General features: G+C 38.0%; 1 protein-coding gene across 13 annotated transcripts in view; it reads left to right on the plus strand.

Moving 5' to 3' along the window:
- Window positions 1-22,826, plus strand: part of ARHGEF12 (Rho guanine nucleotide exchange factor 12) — a 152,793-nt gene that overhangs the window by 119,222 nt on the left and 10,745 nt on the right. For all 13 annotated transcript variants that reach the window (XM_002754442.6, XM_009006989.4, XM_009006990.4 and 10 more), the window contains 12 exons: window positions 469-601; window positions 1,063-1,098; window positions 1,427-1,581; window positions 2,515-2,661; window positions 3,978-4,063; window positions 9,141-9,266; window positions 11,117-11,231; window positions 13,219-13,319; window positions 18,106-18,183; window positions 20,282-20,357; window positions 21,103-21,270; window positions 22,409-22,496. In XM_002754442.6, the coding sequence (XP_002754488.3) occupies window positions 469-601; window positions 1,063-1,098; window positions 1,427-1,581; window positions 2,515-2,661; window positions 3,978-4,063; window positions 9,141-9,266; window positions 11,117-11,231; window positions 13,219-13,319; window positions 18,106-18,183; window positions 20,282-20,357; window positions 21,103-21,270; window positions 22,409-22,496 (1,309 nt within the window). The remainder of the gene's footprint in view (window positions 1-468; window positions 602-1,062; window positions 1,099-1,426; window positions 1,582-2,514; window positions 2,662-3,977; window positions 4,064-9,140; window positions 9,267-11,116; window positions 11,232-13,218; window positions 13,320-18,105; window positions 18,184-20,281; window positions 20,358-21,102; window positions 21,271-22,408; window positions 22,497-22,826) is intronic.

Here is a 22,826-nt window from a genome sequence, read left to right on the forward strand (position 1 = left end):
GGTGAATGTTGTTCCTCATTGTATACTCTTCTGCACTATGTGAGTCATCGCTATTTCTTATGTTAATTTTTAAGAAGCAATTTTAAAAGTGATTTTTCTGACCTGGCATGGTCAGAATCATATAATCCTAGCACTTTGGGAGGCCAAGGCAAGAAGATTGCTTGAGCCTAGAAATTCAAGACTAACCTGGGCAACATAGTGGAACCCCATCTCTACGAAAAATTTGAAAATGAGCCAGGTGTGGTGGCACACAACTATAGGCCCAGCTACTTAGAAGGCTGAGAAGGGAGGATCACATGAGCCTGGGATGCCTCAATTTTGTATATTAAATTTTTAGTTCTAGTGAACTTGGAGTTGTTTAAATAAGAATGTAGCTATGGATTAGCTCTTCTGGGAACTAATTTTTTTTGGTGATCAGTGACTTTATTAAGTGGTAACACTCTTCAAATGTTTGACTTTTGTCTACAGGATCAAAGCAAGTTGGAGAAACACCAGCACCTGGAGACAGCTTAGATGGCACCCCTCGTACTCTCAATACTGTCTTTGATTTCCCAACACCTCCGTTAGACCAAGTGCAGGAGGAGGAATGTGAAGTAGAAAGGTAATTCAGTGATATCTTACAGAGGCTTAGAGCATTACCTATAAAATATATACTATTTCTATACTTTTGTAGCGTTCTAGCACTTAAGCCTGGCATGGTGGTATGTGCCTATAATCCCAGCTACTTGAGAGGCTGAGGCAGGAAAATCAATCACTTGAACTCATGGGTTTGAGACCAGCCTGGGCAACATAGTGAGCCCCCACTTCAAACTGTAAAAAGTAACATAAAATAAACAAATAAGTTGGGTGCAAAAAAGAACTAAAACACCATTTCAGAACTTGTTACTGAAATTTAGAAAGGTACTCAAATTTTCTTCTATTTATTTTATATTAAATTATTACGATATCCCAAAGAATGATTTATCAAGCTGTTGAAGTGTAACCTAGGTTTGAGTGTCTTTGGTATAAATCTCTTGATCACCATTTTGTTTTCATGTTACTCTTTCCTCTCCAATGTTTTAGGGTGACTGAACATGGGACTCCAAAGCCCTTTCGAAAGTAAGTAAATCCCAAGCAGCTTTCAATAAATGCACATTTTAAGAAACACAATCTTTTTCCCTCTAAAGTTTTATTTTAAAGGAAAAGAAACCCTATATACAAATCTGTTACATAGTTTAAAAGAAAGCTCTTAAGAAACACTGGTCATTCAGAAGCTGTATTTTGAAGTATATATAAGACAGCCATTTGTAGGAGAGGATGAAATTTCAGGTTCTGTGCTAAGTCCAATTCAGGAATCTGATTAGAATTTATTGTAATGTAAAGACTTGGGCTGTTTCCCATTGTCCACCTGAAGTCCTCAAATTGAATTCACCATTTTTCTTCATAGGTTTGACAGTGTAGCTTTTGGAGAAAGTCAAAGTGAGGATGAACAATTTGAAAATGACTTAGAGACAGATCCACCCAACTGGCAGCAGCTTGTTAGTCGAGAAGTGTTATTGGGACTAAAACCTTGTGAGATCAAGAGACAGGAAGTGATTAATGGTGAGTGTAATCAATTTGTTGTTGTTTACAAATATTGAGTTTTGTCAGAGAAAAGTAAATCTCTCTGCCTCGGATTTTGCTTCAAAGTTTCTCCTAGCCTTTTCTTTTAAATAGGAAATTAAGCTGGACAGATAATCCTTGAACTCAAGAAAATGCAAATGCTTCTGTGATTCTTATCGATAATTTAAAAGGAAAACGTGTTTAGTCTTTAAGATATTTAAGATTCATAGCCTTATAGATCTTTAAGTTGAAAAATCATTGTAACAACTAAGTTATTTTTCTGAATAGATTTTAAATGAGGAAGGCAAGGCCCAGGGGGATTGAATTCATCAAGATCATACATACAGCTGATAATTTATAAGGAAAAAATTTTGTTTCAGGTCTTTCTGTATCCAAGGGTAGTGTTCTTTATTTACTCTAGCATGTGTGTGATCAATGTGTGGAATGGATGCTGTACCCTTTACTATCCTTAGCATGTGATTTGAGTAAATATCTTGTCTCTGACAATACTGAGACATAATGAAATTGTAAGTCTGACCCCAGAAATGAGTGTTTATAGGCAAATTAGATAACCAAAAGTACTATTATTTCTTAAGAGGGCTCAAGTTCAAGGCTATATGATGTTGGGGCTTACAATTTTCTAATGATAAGAGTTGTGATAGGTGGGCGTTATTGTGAACAGGTGGATGAGTTTGGGGATACACTAAAAGAATAGTTTTGAATGATATTTTTTATTTGTTAGTATTAACTCTCACAGCCAGTATGTAGGAGAATTTATTGGAATCAGAATGACTTCTGAGACATTTCATCTTTTCTAAATGTTAAATAATTTATTATATAATTCATTTGCTACTTCATTCCAGCTAAAGACTATGATTGATCCTGTGGAATTTTTCTAAGTAAGGCAATATTTGATATCTCTTTCCTGCTCAGAATTGTTCTACACTGAAAGAGCTCATGTTCGAACACTGAAGGTTCTTGATCAAGTGTTCTATCAGCGAGTGTCCAGAGAAGGAATTCTGTCGCCCTCAGAGCTACGGAAAATTTTTTCAAACTTGGAAGATGTTCTTCAACTTCATAGTAAGAGAAATTACTCTGATCTTTGCCCCTAACATTTCCAATAGAGAAAAGATTGTGAGCATAAAATTTTGTAAATGTACCCACATTGGTATTCCTGAAATTATATGTGAGAATGTAACATACATAAAGGAATGACTGGACCTTTTACCAGATCCTTTTCCTCACAATCAGTCTTTCATATACAATGTGTCCACAAAGGGCTTCTAGTCTAAAGTTAGTGCCTAAGGTGAAAAACATGAATAGTCAAAATCACCCTTGAAAATTTCCTGTCAATTATAGGATATATCTCTTTAGATATATATATCCAATATAATAATATATGTATACATGTATTTTGTAAATAGTAGTATATGGTATATGATCACATGGATAATTTTCAGGAATTGTTTTTATTTTTTTGAGACAGTCTCACTCTGTTGCCCAAGCTGGAGTGCAGTGGCATAACCTGTACCTCCTAGGTTCAAAGGATCCTCCCACCTCAGCCACCTGAGTAGCTGGGATTAGAGGCATGCACCACCACACCCAGCTCACTTTTGTATTTTTCATAGAGACAGGTTTCACCATGTTGGCCAGGCTGGCCTCCTTACCTTAAGTGATCCACCCGCCTGCCTTGTCCTTCCAAAGTGCTGGGATTACAGGCATGAGCCACCGTGCCTGGCCTAAGGAATTGTTTTATTTTTTTGTTGCTTGGAATGCTTGGAATAAGTATATAAAAATTCTACCTTGTTGACATGTCTTGGTTGAAGTCATCTTGGACTTTTGTGGACAGTAATATGATGTTCCTCTGGTTTATAGGTCACTATTTCTCTATGACCCTTAATTTTTGACCTTTCTTTTTCATGTCATCACTACCTATAAACACCTGTTAACCAAATTGATACCTTTTATTCCTTGTGGGTAATCTTAGGTTTCACAGGCATGCATTGACAAGTGCAGGCTTGATTACATCCATCTCCTGTAAACTTACACATTTTGAGAGGATCAGTGAGCAGAATTACTTGTACTGTATAAATTCAGGTTCTTTTTGAGCATGATTATAGATGAACTCTTGAGGTTAAATGAGTATTTGATGCAGCTAGTATGTGTGTAATGTGCTAGTTTCCAAAAATGCTTTTTGTTTAGCACCTGTTTTTCAGATAGAGCTTATAATAACTAGATGTATAATTACTATGCCCAGATTTATATTTAAGGAGATTAGAAGCAGCTATACTACTGTGAAAATTCTCTTAAAAAAAAAAAAATTAGCTACACTGTATTACCAGTAATTCTGTCTACACTTAGTATGTTATTAATTTTTTTCTATTTTTAATCTTTAGTTGGGTTGAATGAACAAATGAAGGCCGTTCGAAAGAGGAATGAGACCTCTGTTATCGATCAGATTGGGGAAGATTTGCTTACGTGGGTAAGGAAATTTTCTGGTTTTTAAAAATGTTTTTATGGACACTTGATGGTCACATTCAAGGTTGAGTAACTAACCTTTTCAAATATGCAAACTCACCCATTTTGCAAAGTTAATGTAAAGTGGAAAAAGATCAAGCAGTAGAGTCCATTTCAAGAAACCACCTTTTTTGCTCATCTGTAGGAAGCAACCCCTTATCCATTAAAGTCATACCATGAAATTGCAGGGATTCAGTCACATCTTAAGGCTTCACTCTACTCCTAGTTCTTTTGCAGTTACTTCGTACACTGGAGTCCTGAACCCCTCAAAGTCACCTAAGAGGGTTGAAATCAACTTCTTCCAGACTTCTGTTAATATTGATATTTTGACCTTCTCCTGTGAATCATGAACATTCTTAATGGCATCTAGAATGTTGAATTTGTTTCAGAAGGTATTCGGTTTGCTTTGCCCAGATCCATCAGCGGAATCACTATTATGGTAGCTTAAATAATCAATAATAAGACTTGAAAATCAAAATTACTCCTTGATCCATGAGCTGCAGAATGGATATTGTGTTTGCAGGCCTGCAAACAACATTAATTTCCATGTACATCTCCTTCAGAAGTCTTTAAGTGACCACATGTATTATCAATGGGCAGTAATAATTTTTTTTTTTTTTGAGATGGAGTTTTGCTCTTGTTACCCAGGCTGGAGTGCAGTGGCGCTATCTCGGCTCACTGCAACCTCTGCCTCCTGGGCCCAGGCAATTCTCCTGCCTCAGCCTCCCAAGTAGCTGGAACTACAGGCACACGCCACCATGCCCAGCTAATTTTTTGTATTTTTAGTAGAGACTGGGTTTCACCATGTTGACCAAAGGGTCTTGATCTCTTGACCTCGTGATCCACCCGCCTCGGCCTCCCAAAGTGCTGGGATTACAGGCTTGAGCCACCGCGCCTGGCCTGGGCAATCATATTTTTAAAATAACTTTTTCTTCTGAGCAGTAGGTCTTAACAGATGTGCTGTCATCTAGGCTTTGTTGTTTCATTTATAGAGCACAGGCAGAGTAGATTTAGCATTATTCTTAAGGGTCCCAGGAATTTCAGAATGGTAAATAATCATTGGCTTCAATTTAAAGTGCCTAACAAGAGTGCTGGCCTTCCTTTTGACAAGTTGAAGTCAGGCATTGATTTCTCCTCTCTAGCTATGAAAGTCCTAGATGGCATCTTTTTCCAATAGAAGGTTGTTTCATCTACATTGAAAATCTGTTGTTTAGTGTAGCCATTGTAATCAACTATCTCAGGTACGTCTTCTAGATAACTTACTATAGCTTCTACTGTTATATCAGCACTTGCAGCGTCACTTTGTAGTTCTTATGGGGACAACTTCTTTTCTTAAATCTCATCAATCTACCCCTACTACCTTTAAATTCTTCTGCAGCTTCCTTACCTCTCAGCCTTCATAGAATTGAAGAGAATTGGGGGCTTGCTTTGGGTTAGGCTTTGGCTTAAGGAAATATTATAGCTGGTTTCATCTTCCTTATTCAAACCATTCAGACTTTCTCCGTATAAGCAATAGGCTGTTGCACTTTCCTCTTGTTCATTTGTTCATTGGAATAGCACTTTTATTTCCTTCAAGAATTTTTTCTTTGTGTTACAAGTTGGCCATTTGGCATAAGAGCTCTTGGCCTTTCTCAGCTTTTGACATCCCTTCATTACTAAACTTAAATCATTTCTAGCTTTTAATTTCAAGTGAGAGACGTGCAACTTTTCCTTTCACTTGAACCCCTAAAGACCATTGCACCATTGTTAATTGGCCTAAATTCAATATTGTGTCTCAGAATAAGGAGGCCCAAGGAGAGGGAAGAGATAAGGGGGAATGGCCAGTTGGCGGGGTGGTCAGAACACACAACATTTATCCATTAGGTTTGCCCCACTGTATGTGGGTACATTTCATGGTGCCCCCAAAAAATAAATAGTAACATCAAAGATGACTGATCACTGATCACCATAACAGATATAATAAAATGGGCTGGGCGTGGTGGCTCAAGCCTGTAATCCCAGCACTTTGGGAGGCCAAGGCGGGTGGATCACAAGGTTGAGAGATCGAGACCATCCTGGTCAACATGGTGAAAGGCCGTCTCTACTAAAAATGCAAAAAATTAGCTGGGCATGGTGGCGCGTGCCTGTAATCCCAGCTACTCAGGAGGCTGAGGCAGAAGAATTGCCTGAACCCAGGAGGCAGAGGTTGTGATGAGCCGAGATCGCACCATTGCACTCCAGCCTGGGTAACGAGCGAAACAACGTCTGAAAAAAATAAATAAATTAAATTAAATAAAATGAAACCGCTTCAAATATTATAAGAACTACCAAAATATGGCACAGAGACATGACATGAGCATGTAGTTTTGGAAAAATGGCACCAACAGACTTGCTCAGGGTTGCCACAAGCCTTCAATTTGTAAAAAATGCAGTGTATGCAAAGTACAATACAAATATGAGGTATACCTGTACCGCTAAAAACAAACTTGAGGAAGAGCAGATGGTGGTTTTTAACTGTCACGTACAAAGCATTAATTTAGAAGAAGGCATTGGCCAGAAATCATGAAAGCAAAAATCATAAATAGGCCTTTAGATTTTACTCTTGCTGTTTAAATAAAGTCATTTTGGAGAGTATTTTTTCAGTATTGTTTCCTTAAGATCACTTTACATGTACAGACAATCCTTGACTTACTATGGTTCCGGCATCAGTGATTTTTTTACTTTACAGTGGTGGGAAACTAATGCACATTCAGTAGAAACCATACTTTGATTTTTGAATTTTAATCTTTTCCGGAGCTTGGCAATATGTGTTGTGTTACTCTCGATGCTGGGCAGCAGCATTGAGCCACAGCTTCTGGTCAGCTATGCGATCACAGGGTAAACAACTGCTCTAACTGTGCTGTACTGCCAGATGAGAGTCTGCTCAGCTGTAGGCTAATTTAAGTGTTCTGAGCATGTTTAAAGTAGGCTAGGTCAAGCTGTGGTATTTAGTAGGTTCAGTGTATTAAATGCATTTTCAACTTAAGATATTATCAATTTTTGGTGGTTTTATTAGGATATAACTCCATCAGAAATCAAGGAACCTGAACCTAAACTGCTTGTAAAACTACTGTAGACCTGCTTAAGTTGCGGGCCATTATTTTCTTTGGTAAACCCAGCTGCTCTTTGTGGTTGTGTGGTGCTTTGATTGACTAACATGCCAAAAATGCTGCCAGACTCATTGTTAAACATGTTGAGTGTCATATTTATCATAGAGTAAGAATACAAAGTTGGAGTGACCTATTAAAATATTGCTTTGTATGTGTCCTACTTGAAAAAATACTCTGAATTTATCTACAAATGCGCTGCAGAAGGGCATTTTACAAAATGCCTTTGTGTACAAACTTTTCGGAATATGGCTTTAAATGGAAGATTGTCTTTGTAAAGCATAAAGCAATTATCTACAAGTATAGAGGTAGTATTAAAAAACAATGTAGGCCGGGCACCGTGGCTCACACCTGTAATCCCAGCACTTTGGGAGACCGAGATGGATGGATCATGAGGTCAGGAGTTGAAGACCAGCCTGGCCACAGTGGTGAAACACCATCTCAACTAAAAATACAAAAAAATTAGCCAGGTGTGGTGGTGGGCGCCTGTAATCACAGCTCAGGAGGCCGAGGCAGAGAATTGCTCGAACCTGGGAGGCAGAGTTTGCAGTGAGCTGAGATTGTGCCACTGCAGTCCAGCCTGGGCGACAGAGTGAAACTCCATCTCAAAAAAAAAAAATGTATTTGACTTACAAGCGCACCTTCTAGTAAATCACTTGTTAGGTGTTTAACCATCAAAAACCTTAAAATCATGGTATATGGAAATGTAAATTCACAAATTAAAAAATATTAGTGAGAAGTATAATTTTTAGCACAAGAATTCATAAACTTACTGATTTCCCCCAAGCCAGCTCCAGTTCCTGCACAGGTGAAGCAGCAGGGATTTAATTTTTTTCAACCCAGAAAAGTTATCCTCTGCTCATGGTTGTAGTGGGTTTTACAGTGAGTAAGAAAAAATGCTAGTATACCAAGGATTTGCTTCCCAGAGTGGTAAGAGAGTAATTGTCGTAAAGGTGTTAGGGTGTAAGAAAATTAAATTTTTGGCCAGGTATTGTGGCTTACTCCGGTAATCCCAACACTTTGAGAGGCCAAGGCAGGCAGAGCACGTGAGATCAGGAGTGGCCAACATGGTGAAACCCCGTCTCTACTAAAAATATAAAAAAATTAGACAGGCATGGTGGCACATACCTGTAGTCCCAGCTACTTGGGAGGTGGAGGCAGGAGAATCGCTTGGACCCATGAGGCAGAGGTTGCAATGAGCTGAGATAGGGCCACTACACTTGAGCCTGGGCCACAGAGTGAGACTGTCTCAAAAATGAAAATGAAAATTTAATCTCTATCTTCAGGCATTTTGTGTCTTACGTTCTCCAAATGTCAGCTTTTCTGTGCAGTTTACAAGTAGCAAAGGTTGAAAGGTAATAGGGTGTGATAGGCTACAAGAAAGAAAATATTGGGACCGGGCGCAGTGGCTCACGCCTGAAATTCCAACACTTTGGTAGTCTAAGGCGGGCAGATAACCTGAGGTCCGGAGTTCAAGAACAGCCTGGCCAACATAGTAAAATCCTGCCTCTACTAAAAATACAAAAATTAGCTGGGTGTGGTGGGGTACACCTGTAGTCCCAGTTACTTGGGAGGCAGAAGTGAGAGAATCACATGAACCCAAGAGGCAGAGGTTGCAATGAGCTGAGACTGTGCCATTGCACTGCAGCCTGGATGACAGAACGAGACTCCATCTTAAAAAACAAACAAACAAACAAACAGAAAACATTGGAATATGATCAGAAAAGGTCTGGGTATGTCAAGGTCAGACTTTTTAATGCAGAGCCATTGCTGTTCCACCTAGATACGCAGTTCTGTATATTTTGTCACTTGAGAGTACTTATTGAAATGTTGAAAGGATTCTGGTTGTCCGTCACTTTGGCCTTGTATAACCTCAGTATCCCATTCTCCTTTGTTTTCTTTGCATTCTTGGCACAGTTCAGCGGACCAGGAGAGGAGAAATTGAAACATGCTGCTGCTACCTTTTGCAGTAACCAGCCTTTTGCCCTGGAAATGATCAAGTCTCGTCAGAAAAAGGATTCTCGATTTCAGACTTTTGTGCAAGTGAGTTGAGTGAGTCATGTAAGAAAAAAAAATAAGGCAAGTTTTTATCAATTATCAGATAAACTGGGGGAATTCTGACTAAGACTTTTACAAAGATTGCATCGATGTTAATGTTGTTTTTTTGTGAGACAAGGTCTTGCTCTGTTGCCCAGGCTGGAGTGCAGTGGCGTGATCTCAGTTCACTGCAACCTCTGCCTCCTGGGTTCAAGTGATTCTCCTGCCTTAGCCTCCCCAGTAGTTGAGATTACAGGCTCATGCCACCACACCCTGCTACATTTTTGTATTTTTAGTAGAGACGGTGTTTTACCATGTTGGCCAGGCTGGTCTTGAACTCCTGACTTCAAGTGATCCACCTGCCTCGGCCTCCCAAAGTGCTGGGATTACAGGCGTGAGCCACTGTGCCAGTCTCTGTTAATATTTTTAAAAGCTATATATTATCTCTCAAATTCCTGGAAGGTATAAAAATGATTTTGGAATGGCGAATAACAACAAATATATGTCAGGATTAAAATACTTGATATGGAAATCCACATTGCCATGAGGTTTTTATCAGGAAACAACCATATACACTGTTAAGAGAATATTGTCAAAGCATGAGAATGGGCTTGTTCAGGGAGAAACATAACAGCCATATTCATTGTGGTATATGAATTAAGGGTCAGTAAACCATGGCCCGCAGACCATATCTAGCCTGTTACCTGTTTTTATAAAGTTTTATGTAAACACAGTATACTACAAACACACCAGTTGGCAGATTTCTCACAGTCGTTGTGGGATGTGGCTATGGTTTAACAGGATCCTCCCTTCAGAGTTTGACCAGGCTGAGATCATAGCGTCAGCTGGAGCTGCAGTTCTCATCTGATGCTCAAGGTTATATTCTAAGCTCACGGGTTGTTAGCAGAGTTCATTTCTTTGTAAATGTATAACTGAGGTCCTACCTTGCTAGCTGTTGGCTAGGAACCAGTTTTAACTCCTAGAGAACACAGATACCTCTGCCATATGGTCCTGTTAGGCAGTTTAGAAGTGGATGTTTGTTTTCTTCCAGGCCAGTAGGAATGTGGCTTTCCGACAGATTTGTTTTAAAGGCTCCTCTGATGAAGTCAAGCCCAGCCAGGACAATATCCTTTCTTATAATCTCAAAATTATGTGGTAGGAGCCTAATCATAGGAGTGATACCCCATTGTATTCACAGATTCCAGAATGTTCATACTCAAGGGCATAGGATTACACAGAGTATTTACACAAGAGGATGGAAACTTTGGAGGCCATATTAGAGTTCTTTACTTCACAGAGCCTTGTTCACTAATTTATATATTCTCTATGGCTAATTTAGTGCCAAAACAGTACAGCTGAATAATTGTGAGAGACTATATGGCCTGCAAAGCCTAAAATATTTACAAACTGGCATTTTACTAAAAACTTTGCAGACCCCTGGTATAGATGAGCTGGAATACTCAGAGTGGTTATCCATTGTGCCTACTTGGAATGGCAGATAACAAATCAGTAAGCCAACTTTGATAGGAATGTCAACCATAGGAAAGTGGACCTAGGTTTTCTGAATAGGTGAAGATAAAGCTGTTTTAACACAAGAAAGTTGCTTATGGATGCTTTTAGTCCCTGCTTAAACAGATAACAAAGAAGCCATTGGTAGTGATAGAGGCTCTCTTTCCCCATTAGGTAAAGGAGAAAGCTGAAGTATAGTGTGGCAATGATATATCTTGGCATTTTTTAAAGATCTTGATTTAATAACCAGAACTGTGATGCATTAAACACTTATGGTGAATACATGGTACATGTTAATTATGGTTTTAATAAGAATTACAGATTCACTTATTTCACTTTAATTTTAGGATGCTGAAAGTAATCCACTGTGTCGTCGTCTTCAACTGAAGGATATTATACCCACCCAAATGCAAAGACTTACTAAGTACCCACTTCTATTGGATAACATTGCCAAATACACAGGTACATTTTCACCAAAATAAAAAAGCTTAGAAAAAAAAAAACCTGTAAATAGTATCTTACAGCAGCCTGAATGGAATTGGCTTTCCAAATAGTACAAGATTTTCTTTTTCATTTGCTTGTTATTTTTTAATAGACAGGGTCTCACACAGTCCTGCAGGCTGGAGTACAGTGGCACACTCATAGTCTGCTGCAACCTCAGACTCCTGGGCTCAAGCATTCCTTCCATCTCAGCTTCCTGAATAGCTGGGACTACAGGTGTGCATCACTACACCTGGCTTTTTTTTTTTTTTTTGGTAGCAATAGGGTCTCACTATGTAGCACAGGCTGGTCTCAAACTCCTAGCCTCAAGCAATCCTCCCACCTCCCAAAGTGCTGTGATTATAGGCATGAGTCACCATGCCCCACCAAGATTTTCCAACAAGATATAATCTAGTCTTCTTCCGGCTGTTTGATTTAATGCACTCCATTAGTAGCTTTAGCACAGGGTATATCAAACTATGAATCGTAGACTAAGTCATGTTCACTGTCTGCTTTCATAAATGAAGTTTTATTGGAGCACAGCCATGTTCATCTGTTTATGGACTGTCCCTGATTGTTTTTACATTTATAGTGTTATACAGCAGAGTCAAGTAGTTTAATCAGTGACCATTTGGCCTTCAAGGTATAAAATTATCTGGCCCTTACAGAAAAAGTTTGACCATCCTTGTTCTAGCCTACATCATTTTTGCTTTGAAGAAAAAATTCTGAGTTGAAGAGATGTTTCGTGTATATCTAATATCTATCTATGACTTTTATTAAGCCAAATTAATGCGTTGTAATTCCAACTCTCCTGTTTTGAAACATGAAGTGAATCCGTTTCTCAGTTGAGCTTTAAGTTCTTATACTTAGTTCTCATTAATAATATAATGCAATTGAAATCTTGTTTCTTGTGCCTGAGAGTTTGAATGCATAATTAGGAAATTCTTAATTATGGCACCTGCTAACAAAGGTGGTTTACTCTCATACACATTAACCAACTCATACACATTAACTTTACTGTATCTACTCAGTGTAGTTGGACTATGGTTTGGAAGATTATAATTTTGAATGTTCTGATTTTGGTTTTTGTATTACAGACATGGCATAGCCTCAGTATGTTTTTGTTTGCTTGTTTTTTGATTTTTCGAGATGGAGTCTTGCTCTGTTGCCCAGGCTGGAGTGCAGTGGCGCAATCTCAGCTCACTGCAACCTCTACCTCCCTGGTTCAAGCAATTCCCTTGCCTGAGCCTCCCAGGTAGCTGGAATTACAGGCGCACACCACCATGCCTGGCTAATTTTTTTTTTGTATTTTTAGTAGAGGTGGGGTTTTACCATATTGGCCAGACTGGTCTCGAACTCCTGACCTCAGGCAGTCCTCCCACCTCGGCCTCCCAAAGTGCTGAGATTATAGGCATGAGCCACTGCACCCAGCCACCTCAGTACGTTTTGGTAAATTTCATCTTCTTTTAATGTTGTAATCTATTTTCTTTCTTTAAATAAAATCACAAATTCAAAGAAACTTGTTTTGAAATTATTTTGAATTGTGTTATTAAAAATTTTTGTTTAACAAGTTCCCTGGACATAATTATGTAGGCTGTGCACTATGAAATCCCAGGGGAAGAAGGGATTTCCATTTTACAAAGTAAATGAGACCTGTTCTTCTGGAGTGTGTAATATAGTGGCCCTGGTACTTCAGGTAAAGTATCTCCTCTTGGATTTCAGGTTCTGTACTGTGATTTCTTTTTAGAGATTAGAATTTATATTTTAAAGTACTGTTACAAGAAGTTTTACCTGTCCAAAGACGGTTTGAATTGAGACTGACATAGGTTTTATGTTCGTACAAAAACCTTCAAGGTCTTAATATGCTCTTCAAACTATTGAAATAAAATGAACTCTCATTTACATATATTTTAATGGTTTTTTGCTCATTTCCTCTATTTTACATTTTGGATTTCTTCCCCATATTTAGAATGGCCAACAGAAAGGGAGAAGGTGAAGAAAGCTGCAGATCACTGTCGTCAGATCTTAAATTATGTAAATCAGGCTGTCAAGGAGGCAGAAAATAAACAGGTAAAAAAGGAAAGCAAGAAGATATAGGATGACATTGGGAGAACATTAAATTAGTGTTATCTGGAATCTGTGAAATAGTTGTTAAAACTATCATTACCTGATGGATAGGAAGAACATTTGTTTACTGTTTGCATAGTTGGCAGGTCAAGATCAATTTGTAATGGAATATCAGAGTTGTAATTGACTTTTTGGAACATCTCAAGCTGCTTGTTTGCTCATTCATTTATCTGTTCATTCAGCAGATATTCATAGAGCATCTACTGTATGCTGAGCATAGGGTACAGAGTAGTTGAGAAAATGAGCTCAATCTGCCCATATTGAGCTCATTTGCTAGGAGGATAGAAGGGCATTTAACAGGATTGCAGTGCAAGTATTTTGTATCAGTTGTAATAGCTGCTCTCAAGGATAATTTCAGGATGCTGTGATATATACCTCTGGGGCCTAGCTTGGTTTGGGGATGTTAGGTGGTGCCTAGTAGAGAAAATTTTCTTGAGGAATTGACATTTGAGCCAAACTCTGAAGGATGAGTGGAAGTGAACCAAAACAATGTGGAAGGGTGCAACCCTGGAGGTGGAGGCAATATATGCAAAAGTCCTGATGGGAAAAGAAAGCATGGTCTGTTGGAGGAATTGAAAATTTAAATTAGTGTGGATCATGCCTAAAAAGCAAAGTCAGAGTGGTCTAAAATGAGGTAAAGTAGACCACGGCCAACTCATAAGGGCCATTTAGATAATGTTAAAGCTTTTGATTTTTGTTCTAAGAGTAGTGCAAATTCAGTATAGACATGTAAGTATATAGTGTTCAGATTTTTACTATGTAAGTATCACCCTTACTACTCTATGGAGAATGAGTTGAAGAAGGATAGTGATGAAAGAGCCTATTTATTAATCTCTTGCAGCAATCTAAGATAGATGATAGCAGCTTAGAGAAGGTGGAGAAGTATTTAGAAGGTAAAATTGACAGGACTTGATGTCTGATTTGGAGAAGGATTTGAAGGAAAAGTGATGTCAAGAATAAACCCCCAGGTTTCTGGATTGCATATTTGGATGGACAGGATGAGTGGAGAAGCCCCAGATTTGTGGGAAGATGATGAGTTCAGTTTGGGATATCAGGCAGACATATACAGTAAGCAGTTGGCTATATGGGTCCACCTCTAAGAGGACCATGTTGAAGATAAAAATTTAAGATTGTGAGCATACAGGGGCTAATTGAATCCATGAACATGGATGCAGTTTCTTAGGAGCTAAGTATGATTACAACTCTGTTGGTGAGGCTGTAGAAAACCTGGTACTTTCAACTGTGCTGTTCAGAGTGTTAAGTGATAAGACCCCAGAGGGATATATAGCAATATTTACATAAATTAAAAGTGTACATACCCTTATATCTACTTTTCGATTCAGTAATTCTGTTCCTAGTGATTTACTTAAGAGAAATGAACCATATTAGAGTTCTTTACTACACAGAGCCTGTTCATTTATGTATTCTCTGTGGCTACTTTTGTGCCAAAACAGTGGAGCTAAATAATTGTAAAACAGACTATATGGCCTGCAAAGCCTAAATATTTACTAATTGGCATTTTACTAAAAACTTTTCAGACCCCGGTATAGAAGAGCTGGCATACTCAGCCTGGTTTTTCATTGTGCCTACGTAGAGTGGCAGATAACAAATTAGCTAACCAACTTTGGCAGGAATGTCAACCACAGGAAAATGTACCTAGATTTTCTGAATAATAAAATATATCTTTATCTATAGATAAAGATACACCCACAGACAGACTCAGACAAGAATGCTTATAGCAACTTTGTTCATAATAGCCAAAAGCTATTTATTAACAGAATTTATCAACAGAATGAATTTATCAACCGAATGGATAAACCAACTGTGGTATATTTATAAAATAGAATGCTATGACTGATAAAAAAGGAATGCACTACGAAGACACACAACATGGATGAATCTCACAAACATGCTGAATGGGGAAAAAGCAGATACAAAAGAGTACATACCTGTGATTCTATTTATTTGAACTTCCAAGAGAGACCAAACTATTCTATGGTGGGAAAAAACAGAAAACCAGTTGCCATTAGGGACATGGAGGTAGAAATTAACTGGGAAGAAGTATGAGGAAACTTTCTGGGGTGATGATAAATTTTTCTATCTTGATAGAAGTTTAGGTTACACAAATGTATAAGCATTTGTCAAAATTCATGGAACACACACTTAAAATGTATGTTGTACTGTATGCACATTTTACTTTTTTAAAAAAGAACTGTACTTGTTATAGATGCTAAAATGTTTAGAGGTAAAGTGTACTTATATGTACTTTATTTTAAAATACAGCCAAAAAATAAGATGGACTGATGGATAGAGGGATGAATAAATAGATATATAATAAAACAAATATAGCAAATGTTAATTGTAGAATACAGATGGTAATGTATAAGTGTTCAATATACTCATTTAGACTTTTCCATGTATTTGGAAATAAGTTTGCGGGGGAGTATACATACCCTCTGATCCAACAGTTCTGGAAATTTATCCTATAGATATAACTACACAGGTATACAAAGACATATATTTAAGTCCTCTTTATTACAATATTGTTTGTTTTAGAAGAGTTGAAGTAACTTAAATACCCATCAGTAAGGCATAGTGAAATAAATTATAGTTCATTTACAGAGTTTTATACCCTGTAACCATTTATTAAAAAAAAATGAAATAACTCTCTATATGTGCTAATGTGGGACAGTCTCCAAGATGTATTTATTAAGTCATACACCCGACCCAACACACACACACATATGTGGGGGAATATGTATATGAATGTATTCTGCCATTTCAATGAGGAATACGTATAGGAATACCAAAGGAATGCATATATGAATATGGCATGCTACCATATATTGTTTTTAAAAAGGACATATATATACATATAACCTGCACAAAGACAGGCATACTTATATACACATATATTCTGTTTGCATAGAATTTTTCTCAAAGGCTACCCAAGAAGTGGGTATCAATGATTGCTTCTTTAGAGGAAGTTAAAGGGGGCAGAGCAATAGGACAAGGTTAGAAGGAGACTTTATTTTTTGCCTTATATCACCATCTGGATTTTGTACAGTGGTCATGATTTATATATTCAGAAAATAAATATATGCTAGTAAGAGACCTATGACTTTGAAAAACGGTTGAGAAAGAAAAGCCAAAGAGGGAGGAAGAAAACTAGGAGAGTATAATATCACTAAAGCCAAGGGAAGAGATTTTTTTTTTTAAGAAAGAGTGAGTTTTCCAACACAACATATCTACAACCATCCGATCTTTGACAAACCTGACAAAAGCAATGGGGAAAAGATTCCCTGTTTAATAAATGGTGTTGGTAAAACTGGCTAGCCATATGCAGAAAGCAGAAACTGGACCCCTTCCTGACACCTTACACTAAAATTAACTCCAGATGGATTAAAGACTTAAACTAAGACCTAACACCATAAAAAACCCTAGAAGAAAATCTGGGCAAAATCTGTGTCCATTCAGGACATAGGCCTAGGCAAGGACTTCATGACCAAAACACCAAAAGCATTGGCAACAAATGCCAAAATAGACAAATGGGACCTAATCAAACTTCACAGCTTCTGCACAGCAAAAGAAACAGTCATTAGAGTGAATCGGCAACCAACAGAATGGGAAAAAATTTTTGCAGTTTACCCATCTGACAAAGGGCTGATATCCAGAATTTACAAAGAACTCAAACAGATTTACAAGAAAAAAACAAGCCCATACATAAGTGGGTGAAGGATATGAACAGACACTTTACAAAAGAAGACATACATGAGGCCAACAAACATGAAAAAATGCTCATCATCACTGGTCATTAGAGAAATGTAAATCAAAACTACATAGAGATATCATCTCACACCAGTTAGAATGGTGATCATTAAAAAATCTGGAGACAACAGATGCTGGAGAGGATGTAGAGAAATAGGAACACTTTTACACTGTTGGTGGGAGTGTGAATTAGTTCAACCATTGTAGAAGACAGTGTGGCGATTCCTCAAGGACCTAGAAATAGAAATTCCATTTGACCCAGCAATCCCATTACTGGGCGTATATCCAAAGGATTGTAAATCATTCTACTATAAGGACACGTGCACACGAATGTTCATGGCAGCAGTGTTTACAATAGCAAAGACCTGTAACCAACCCAAATGCCCATCGATGATAGACTGGACAGGGAAAGTGTGGCACATATACATCATGGAGTATTATGCAGCCATCAAAAACGATGAGTTTATGTCCTTTGTAGGGACATGGATGAACCTGGAAACCATCATTCTCAGCAAACTGACACAAGAACAGAAAATCAAACACCGCATCTTCTCACTCATAGGCAGGTGTTGAACAATGAGAACACATGGACACAGGGAGGGGAGCATCACACACTGGGGTCTGTTGGGAGGAAATAGGGGAGGGACAGCGGGGGGTGGGGAGTTGGGGAGAGAGAGCATGGGGAGAAATGCCAGATATAGGTGAAGGGGAGGAAGGCAGCAAATCATGCTGCCATGTGTGTACCTATGCAACAATCTTGCATGTTCTTCACATGTACCCCCAAACCTAAAATGCAATTTAAAAAGAGAAAAAAAAAAAGAAAGAGTGAGTTTTCAGTCCTGTCTAGTGTTGCAAAGAGCTCAGTAAAATGGAGATTTTAAATGCTATCTGATTATTCAGAAACAGAGAAATCATTAATGACCAAAGCACTAACCTTGGTTCTATCCTGCCTAATTTTCAGCGCTTAGAAGATTATCAGCGTCGCCTTGATACCTCCAGCCTGAAGTTGTCAGAGTACCCAAATGTTGAAGAGCTCAGGGTGAGAGATGGTCTAATCATAATTTTAAAATTAAAATTAAATTTGCCAAAGGCCTGGCAGGTAATTAACATCTCAGTGGGAATATACATCACCTGAAGGAGTTCTTGTGTCATAGATTATCTATATTTATGATGTTTTACTGCCTTTTAAACACCTGATCTGTATAAAGATTAGTCTTTCATTAGAGGAATATCTTGCATGAAACTGTAACTTTACATGACAGCAATTGGCAGGAAACTAAGGGACACTAGTTGTTAGTAAATTTAATTTTATTGTGTTCTGTAGTTTGTTTGTTTGAGACCCTGTTTGAGACAGGCTCTTGCTCTGTTGCCCAGGCTGGAATGCAGTGGTGCAATCTTGGCTCACTGCAGCCTTGACCTCCTGGACTCAGGCAGTCCACCCACCTCAGCTTCCCGAGCAGCTGGGACTATAGGTACATGTCACCATGCCCAGCTAATTCTGTTTTTTGTAAAGATAAGGTCTTGCCTTGTTATCAGGCTGGTCTAGAACTCCTGGGCTCAAGCACTTCTTTTGAGACCTCCCACAGTGCAGGGATTACAGGCATGAGCTACCATGCCCAGCCTGTGTTCTGTAGTTTGATTAAGGGTAGGACTGTTTACTATGGTAACTTTCCAGGTCATCCAATAACATAAGATAACATATTATTTTTTTGTGAAGCCCTTCAAAAGCATAAAAGTTGGAACCATTATAGGAACAATCATAGAATGTTTAGTAGAATGTTTAATCATTGCCACTTCTAGTATGTGGGCTTATGTGTTAACTTTTTCAAATTTTAAGTCTTTTTGTACCATTTCACTAGGTGGTGGTTTTGGCAAATTTATTTGGTGACTGTTAAAATAGACACTTATGTCATATGTTAATACTTTGTCAACAAGCATATAAATGTGCATATTCCCTTGAACTTCCAAAGAATGAGAGTTTTCTTGAGCTGCTAATACTAAAAGATGATTCTTTTACTAATAAGTTGTTAATATTTAGACCAAACCTGAGTAATACCTGGACTTTTCATGAGTGCTATTTCTTTTTTTTTTTTTTGAAACGGAGTTTCGCTCTTGGTACCCAGGTTGGAATGCAGTGGCGCGATCTTGGCTCACCTCAACCTCCGCCTCCTGGGTTCAGGCAATTCTACCTCAGCCTCCTGAGCAGCTGGGATTACAGGCACGCACCACCGTGCCCAGCTAATTTTTTGTATTTTTAGTAGAGACGGGGTTTCACCATGTTGACCAGGATGGTCTCGATCTCTTGACCTCGTGATCCACCCGCCTCGGCCTCCCAAAGTGCTGGGATTACAGGCTTGAGCCACCGCGCCCGGCCGAGTGCTATTTCTTAGAACTTGATTTGAAATTAGAGCCTTGGCATTCAGAAGCCTTTCTCTTTCTTCTTTTTTTTTTTTTTTATTTGAGACAGAGTTTTACTCTGTCATTCAGTCTGGAGTGCAGTGGTGTGATTTCAGCTCACTGCAACCTCCACCTCCCAAGTTCAAGCGGTTCTCCCTGTCTCAGTCTCCCGAGTAGCTGAGACTATAGGTGCATGCCACCACACTCAGCTAATTTTTTGTATTTTTAGTGGAGACCAGGTTTCACTGTGTTAGCCAGGATGGTCTCAATCTCCTGATCTCAAGATCCTCTCGCCTCAGGCTCCCAAAGTGCTGGGATTACAGGCATGAGCCACTGCTCCTGGCCCAGAAGCCCTTTTCTTATAGACAAACATATGCACCATGCTCTTCCAGTTATTCATGGAAAAATTAAAGGATAGGTTGAGAATCTAGTGGTTGAATGTTTGTAACTTGATTTTCATAGTCTGTTATCATCTATTTAGAGTGAGGTTTGGAAGATAGTACTCCTGAATGTTTTTCTGCAAGATAACTTTTCCTTTTTAGAAAATTGTATGCAGATTACTTTAACATGGTCCTTGTGCCATTTTCAAGAGCTGACATGTAGCAATAAATGATAGTTGAATGTAAATGGTGTATTTTATATTAAGAATTTCTTTAAAAGAGACTGCATTATATGGAATATCATGTTACTAAGTGCTTGGAAATTATTTGTGCATGATTTTTTTTTTTTTTTTTTGCCAGAATTTGGATTTAACGAAAAGGAAGATGATTCATGAAGGGCCATTGGTTTGGAAGGTGAATAGAGATAAAACTATTGGTAGGTCTGATTTTGTCTGTCAGTTCTGGGGAAAATGGCAAAAGGGAAAGAATAGGAAAGTTTCCTGTGACAAAGGGAAGAAGAGAGAACCATTCTCTCTGAACCCTAGGCTCAAGCAATTCTTCAGCCTCAGCCTCCTCAGCAATTAGCAGTGCTCCCTTGTGTTATTTGTACATTTGTAGATCTGCCTATGTTATTTCATTATATGTAAGATATGTTAAATATTTGTTCAGGAATATAGCAGAAACCTGATTTAGTCCTGTTTCCACCATTCTTATATTCTAGTGAGTCTTCATTTGCTTTGTAAGCTTTCTTTTAGCCAGTACATCTAAAACTATCTGTGATGAGAAACTGCTTTTGTTTTTTCGGAAGCATGGTCTTGCTCTGTTGCCCAGGCTGGAGTGCAGTGGCTGTTCACAGATGCAATCATGGTGCACTGCTGCCTTGAACTCCTGGGCTTAAGTGATCTTCCTGTCTTAGCCTCTCTAGTAGCTGGGACTATAGGTGCATACCACCACACCCAGCTTACTGTTTTTTATTTCCCATTGCTCACAGATTGACACTTCAGTAAAATACAATAAAAATGAATTATTGAAAATGAAATTTTAAAAGATAATAGACAAGTCCATTTTTAAAATTTTATAGCTTTAACAGAAATAAAATTCCTCTGTTGGATCATTGTAAAGTTAATTAAATGCATCTCAGTTTCTGTACTTAGCATGTTTTTCTGCACTTTTATTTCTAGATTTATATACATTGCTGCTGGAAGACATTCTTGTATTGTTACAAAAGCAAGATGACAGACTGGTGTTAAGGTGTCATAGTAAGATTCTGGCATCTACAGCTGATAGTAAACACACGTTCAGCCCTGTCATTAAGTTGAATACAGTGTTGGTTCGACAAGTGGCAACAGGCAAGTATGTCCACTGAAGAATACTAATTTCCAGATTCATTGTAAATCTGCATAAAAGATTCAGTGTTGTTTAAATAATACAAGTGGTATAGAGTCTTGCTACTTTTATATTCGTAAGCAAATTAAATGAAATTTATTTGCTGCTTAGAAAGAGACCTATGAGTTTATACCCCAAAATTATTTAGGGTTTCTAGATTCTGTGAACGGTTTTCTGCATTTGAAAATTTTTATGCTGTTACTTTATTTCTTTTTTCTATGTTCAAATCATCAATAGATCCCAATGAAAAAAGGCTTTCATTTAGGGTGCTCTGTGTTTTGATTTGATGAGAAAAAAATAAAAAACTGAAGAGATGGATGTAGTTTGGGTTTGTAAAAATCAAATTAGACTGGCAAGTTATATTTTAACTGTATTAACAGTGGGATTCCTTTTAAAACTTGTTAGTTTCATGATACAAAATAAATTTGTGACCTTTCTCGACCACTCACTAAATATTATTAACTAACAACTTAGCAAAAGGGCAGTTGAAAAGAAATGCAAAAGAGTAATAGCATTTAATTTAGTAATTTGGATTTTTTTTTTCTTTTGAGATGAGGGTCTCACCCTATCACCCAGGCTGGAGTGCAGTGGTACAATCTCGGCACACTGCAGCCTCTGCATCCCAGGCTCAAGGAATTCATCCTCAGCCTCCTGAGTACCTGGGAGTACAGGCATGCAGCACCATGGACTGGCTAAGTTTTGTAGAGGCAGGGTTTTGCCATGTTGCCCAGGTTGGTCTCGAACTCCTGAGCTCGAAGCAGTCCACCTGCCTCAGCCTCCCAAAATATTGGGATTATAGGCCTGCGCCACCGTGCCTGGCCAGTAATTTGGATTTTTGACATCCTTTTGTTTCTAGGAAATTATTGTGGAAATAGTGCTAATTTGTATAATCTTTATTTTATCGAAGTACAATAGCTGTATAATAAATACGTTAATATGGTAAGTTGCACACATTTTAAGTGTACATCTTGATGAATTTTTATAAAGTAAATATATGTAACCTTTATCTAGTTTAAGAGGCAGACTATTCAGGACCCTAGAAACATCTCTTATGGCCTCCAAGATCATGGTGTTAGAGTAATCTTGTCTTATTTTTTCCAGATAACAAAGCTTTATTCGTCATCTCCATGTCAGACAATGGAGCTCAGATTTATGAACTGGTGGCACAGACAGTTTCTGAAAAGACTGTGTATGTATTAGATATAGCTACCTTCCTATAACTAACATTTTTATTATCCCAAGCATAATATTCCATAAACTTAACTTTGTTTTTATAACAGGACTCTGAAAACCAAAAACTGTATGGAAACCAAGTACTTATTCTGTATTCTTTTAGATATGTACTACTAAGAACTTGTTCTTTTTAGATTGATGCCTTTTATTTTGATTCTATTCTACTGAAAGTTTGTTTCCTAAAGAAAAGATAATACGAAATGTCAAGTGAAGTTTCCTAATGATAACATGTCCATAATGTCGTTAGATTTTTCTTTAAGGTATAGCTTTGGATTCTCACCTTAAC

Source organism: Callithrix jacchus, chromosome 10 (assembly GCF_049354715.1).
Source record: "Callithrix jacchus isolate 240 chromosome 10, calJac240_pri, whole genome shotgun sequence".
Lineage (NCBI taxonomy): Eukaryota > Metazoa > Chordata > Mammalia > Primates > Cebidae > Callithrix > Callithrix jacchus.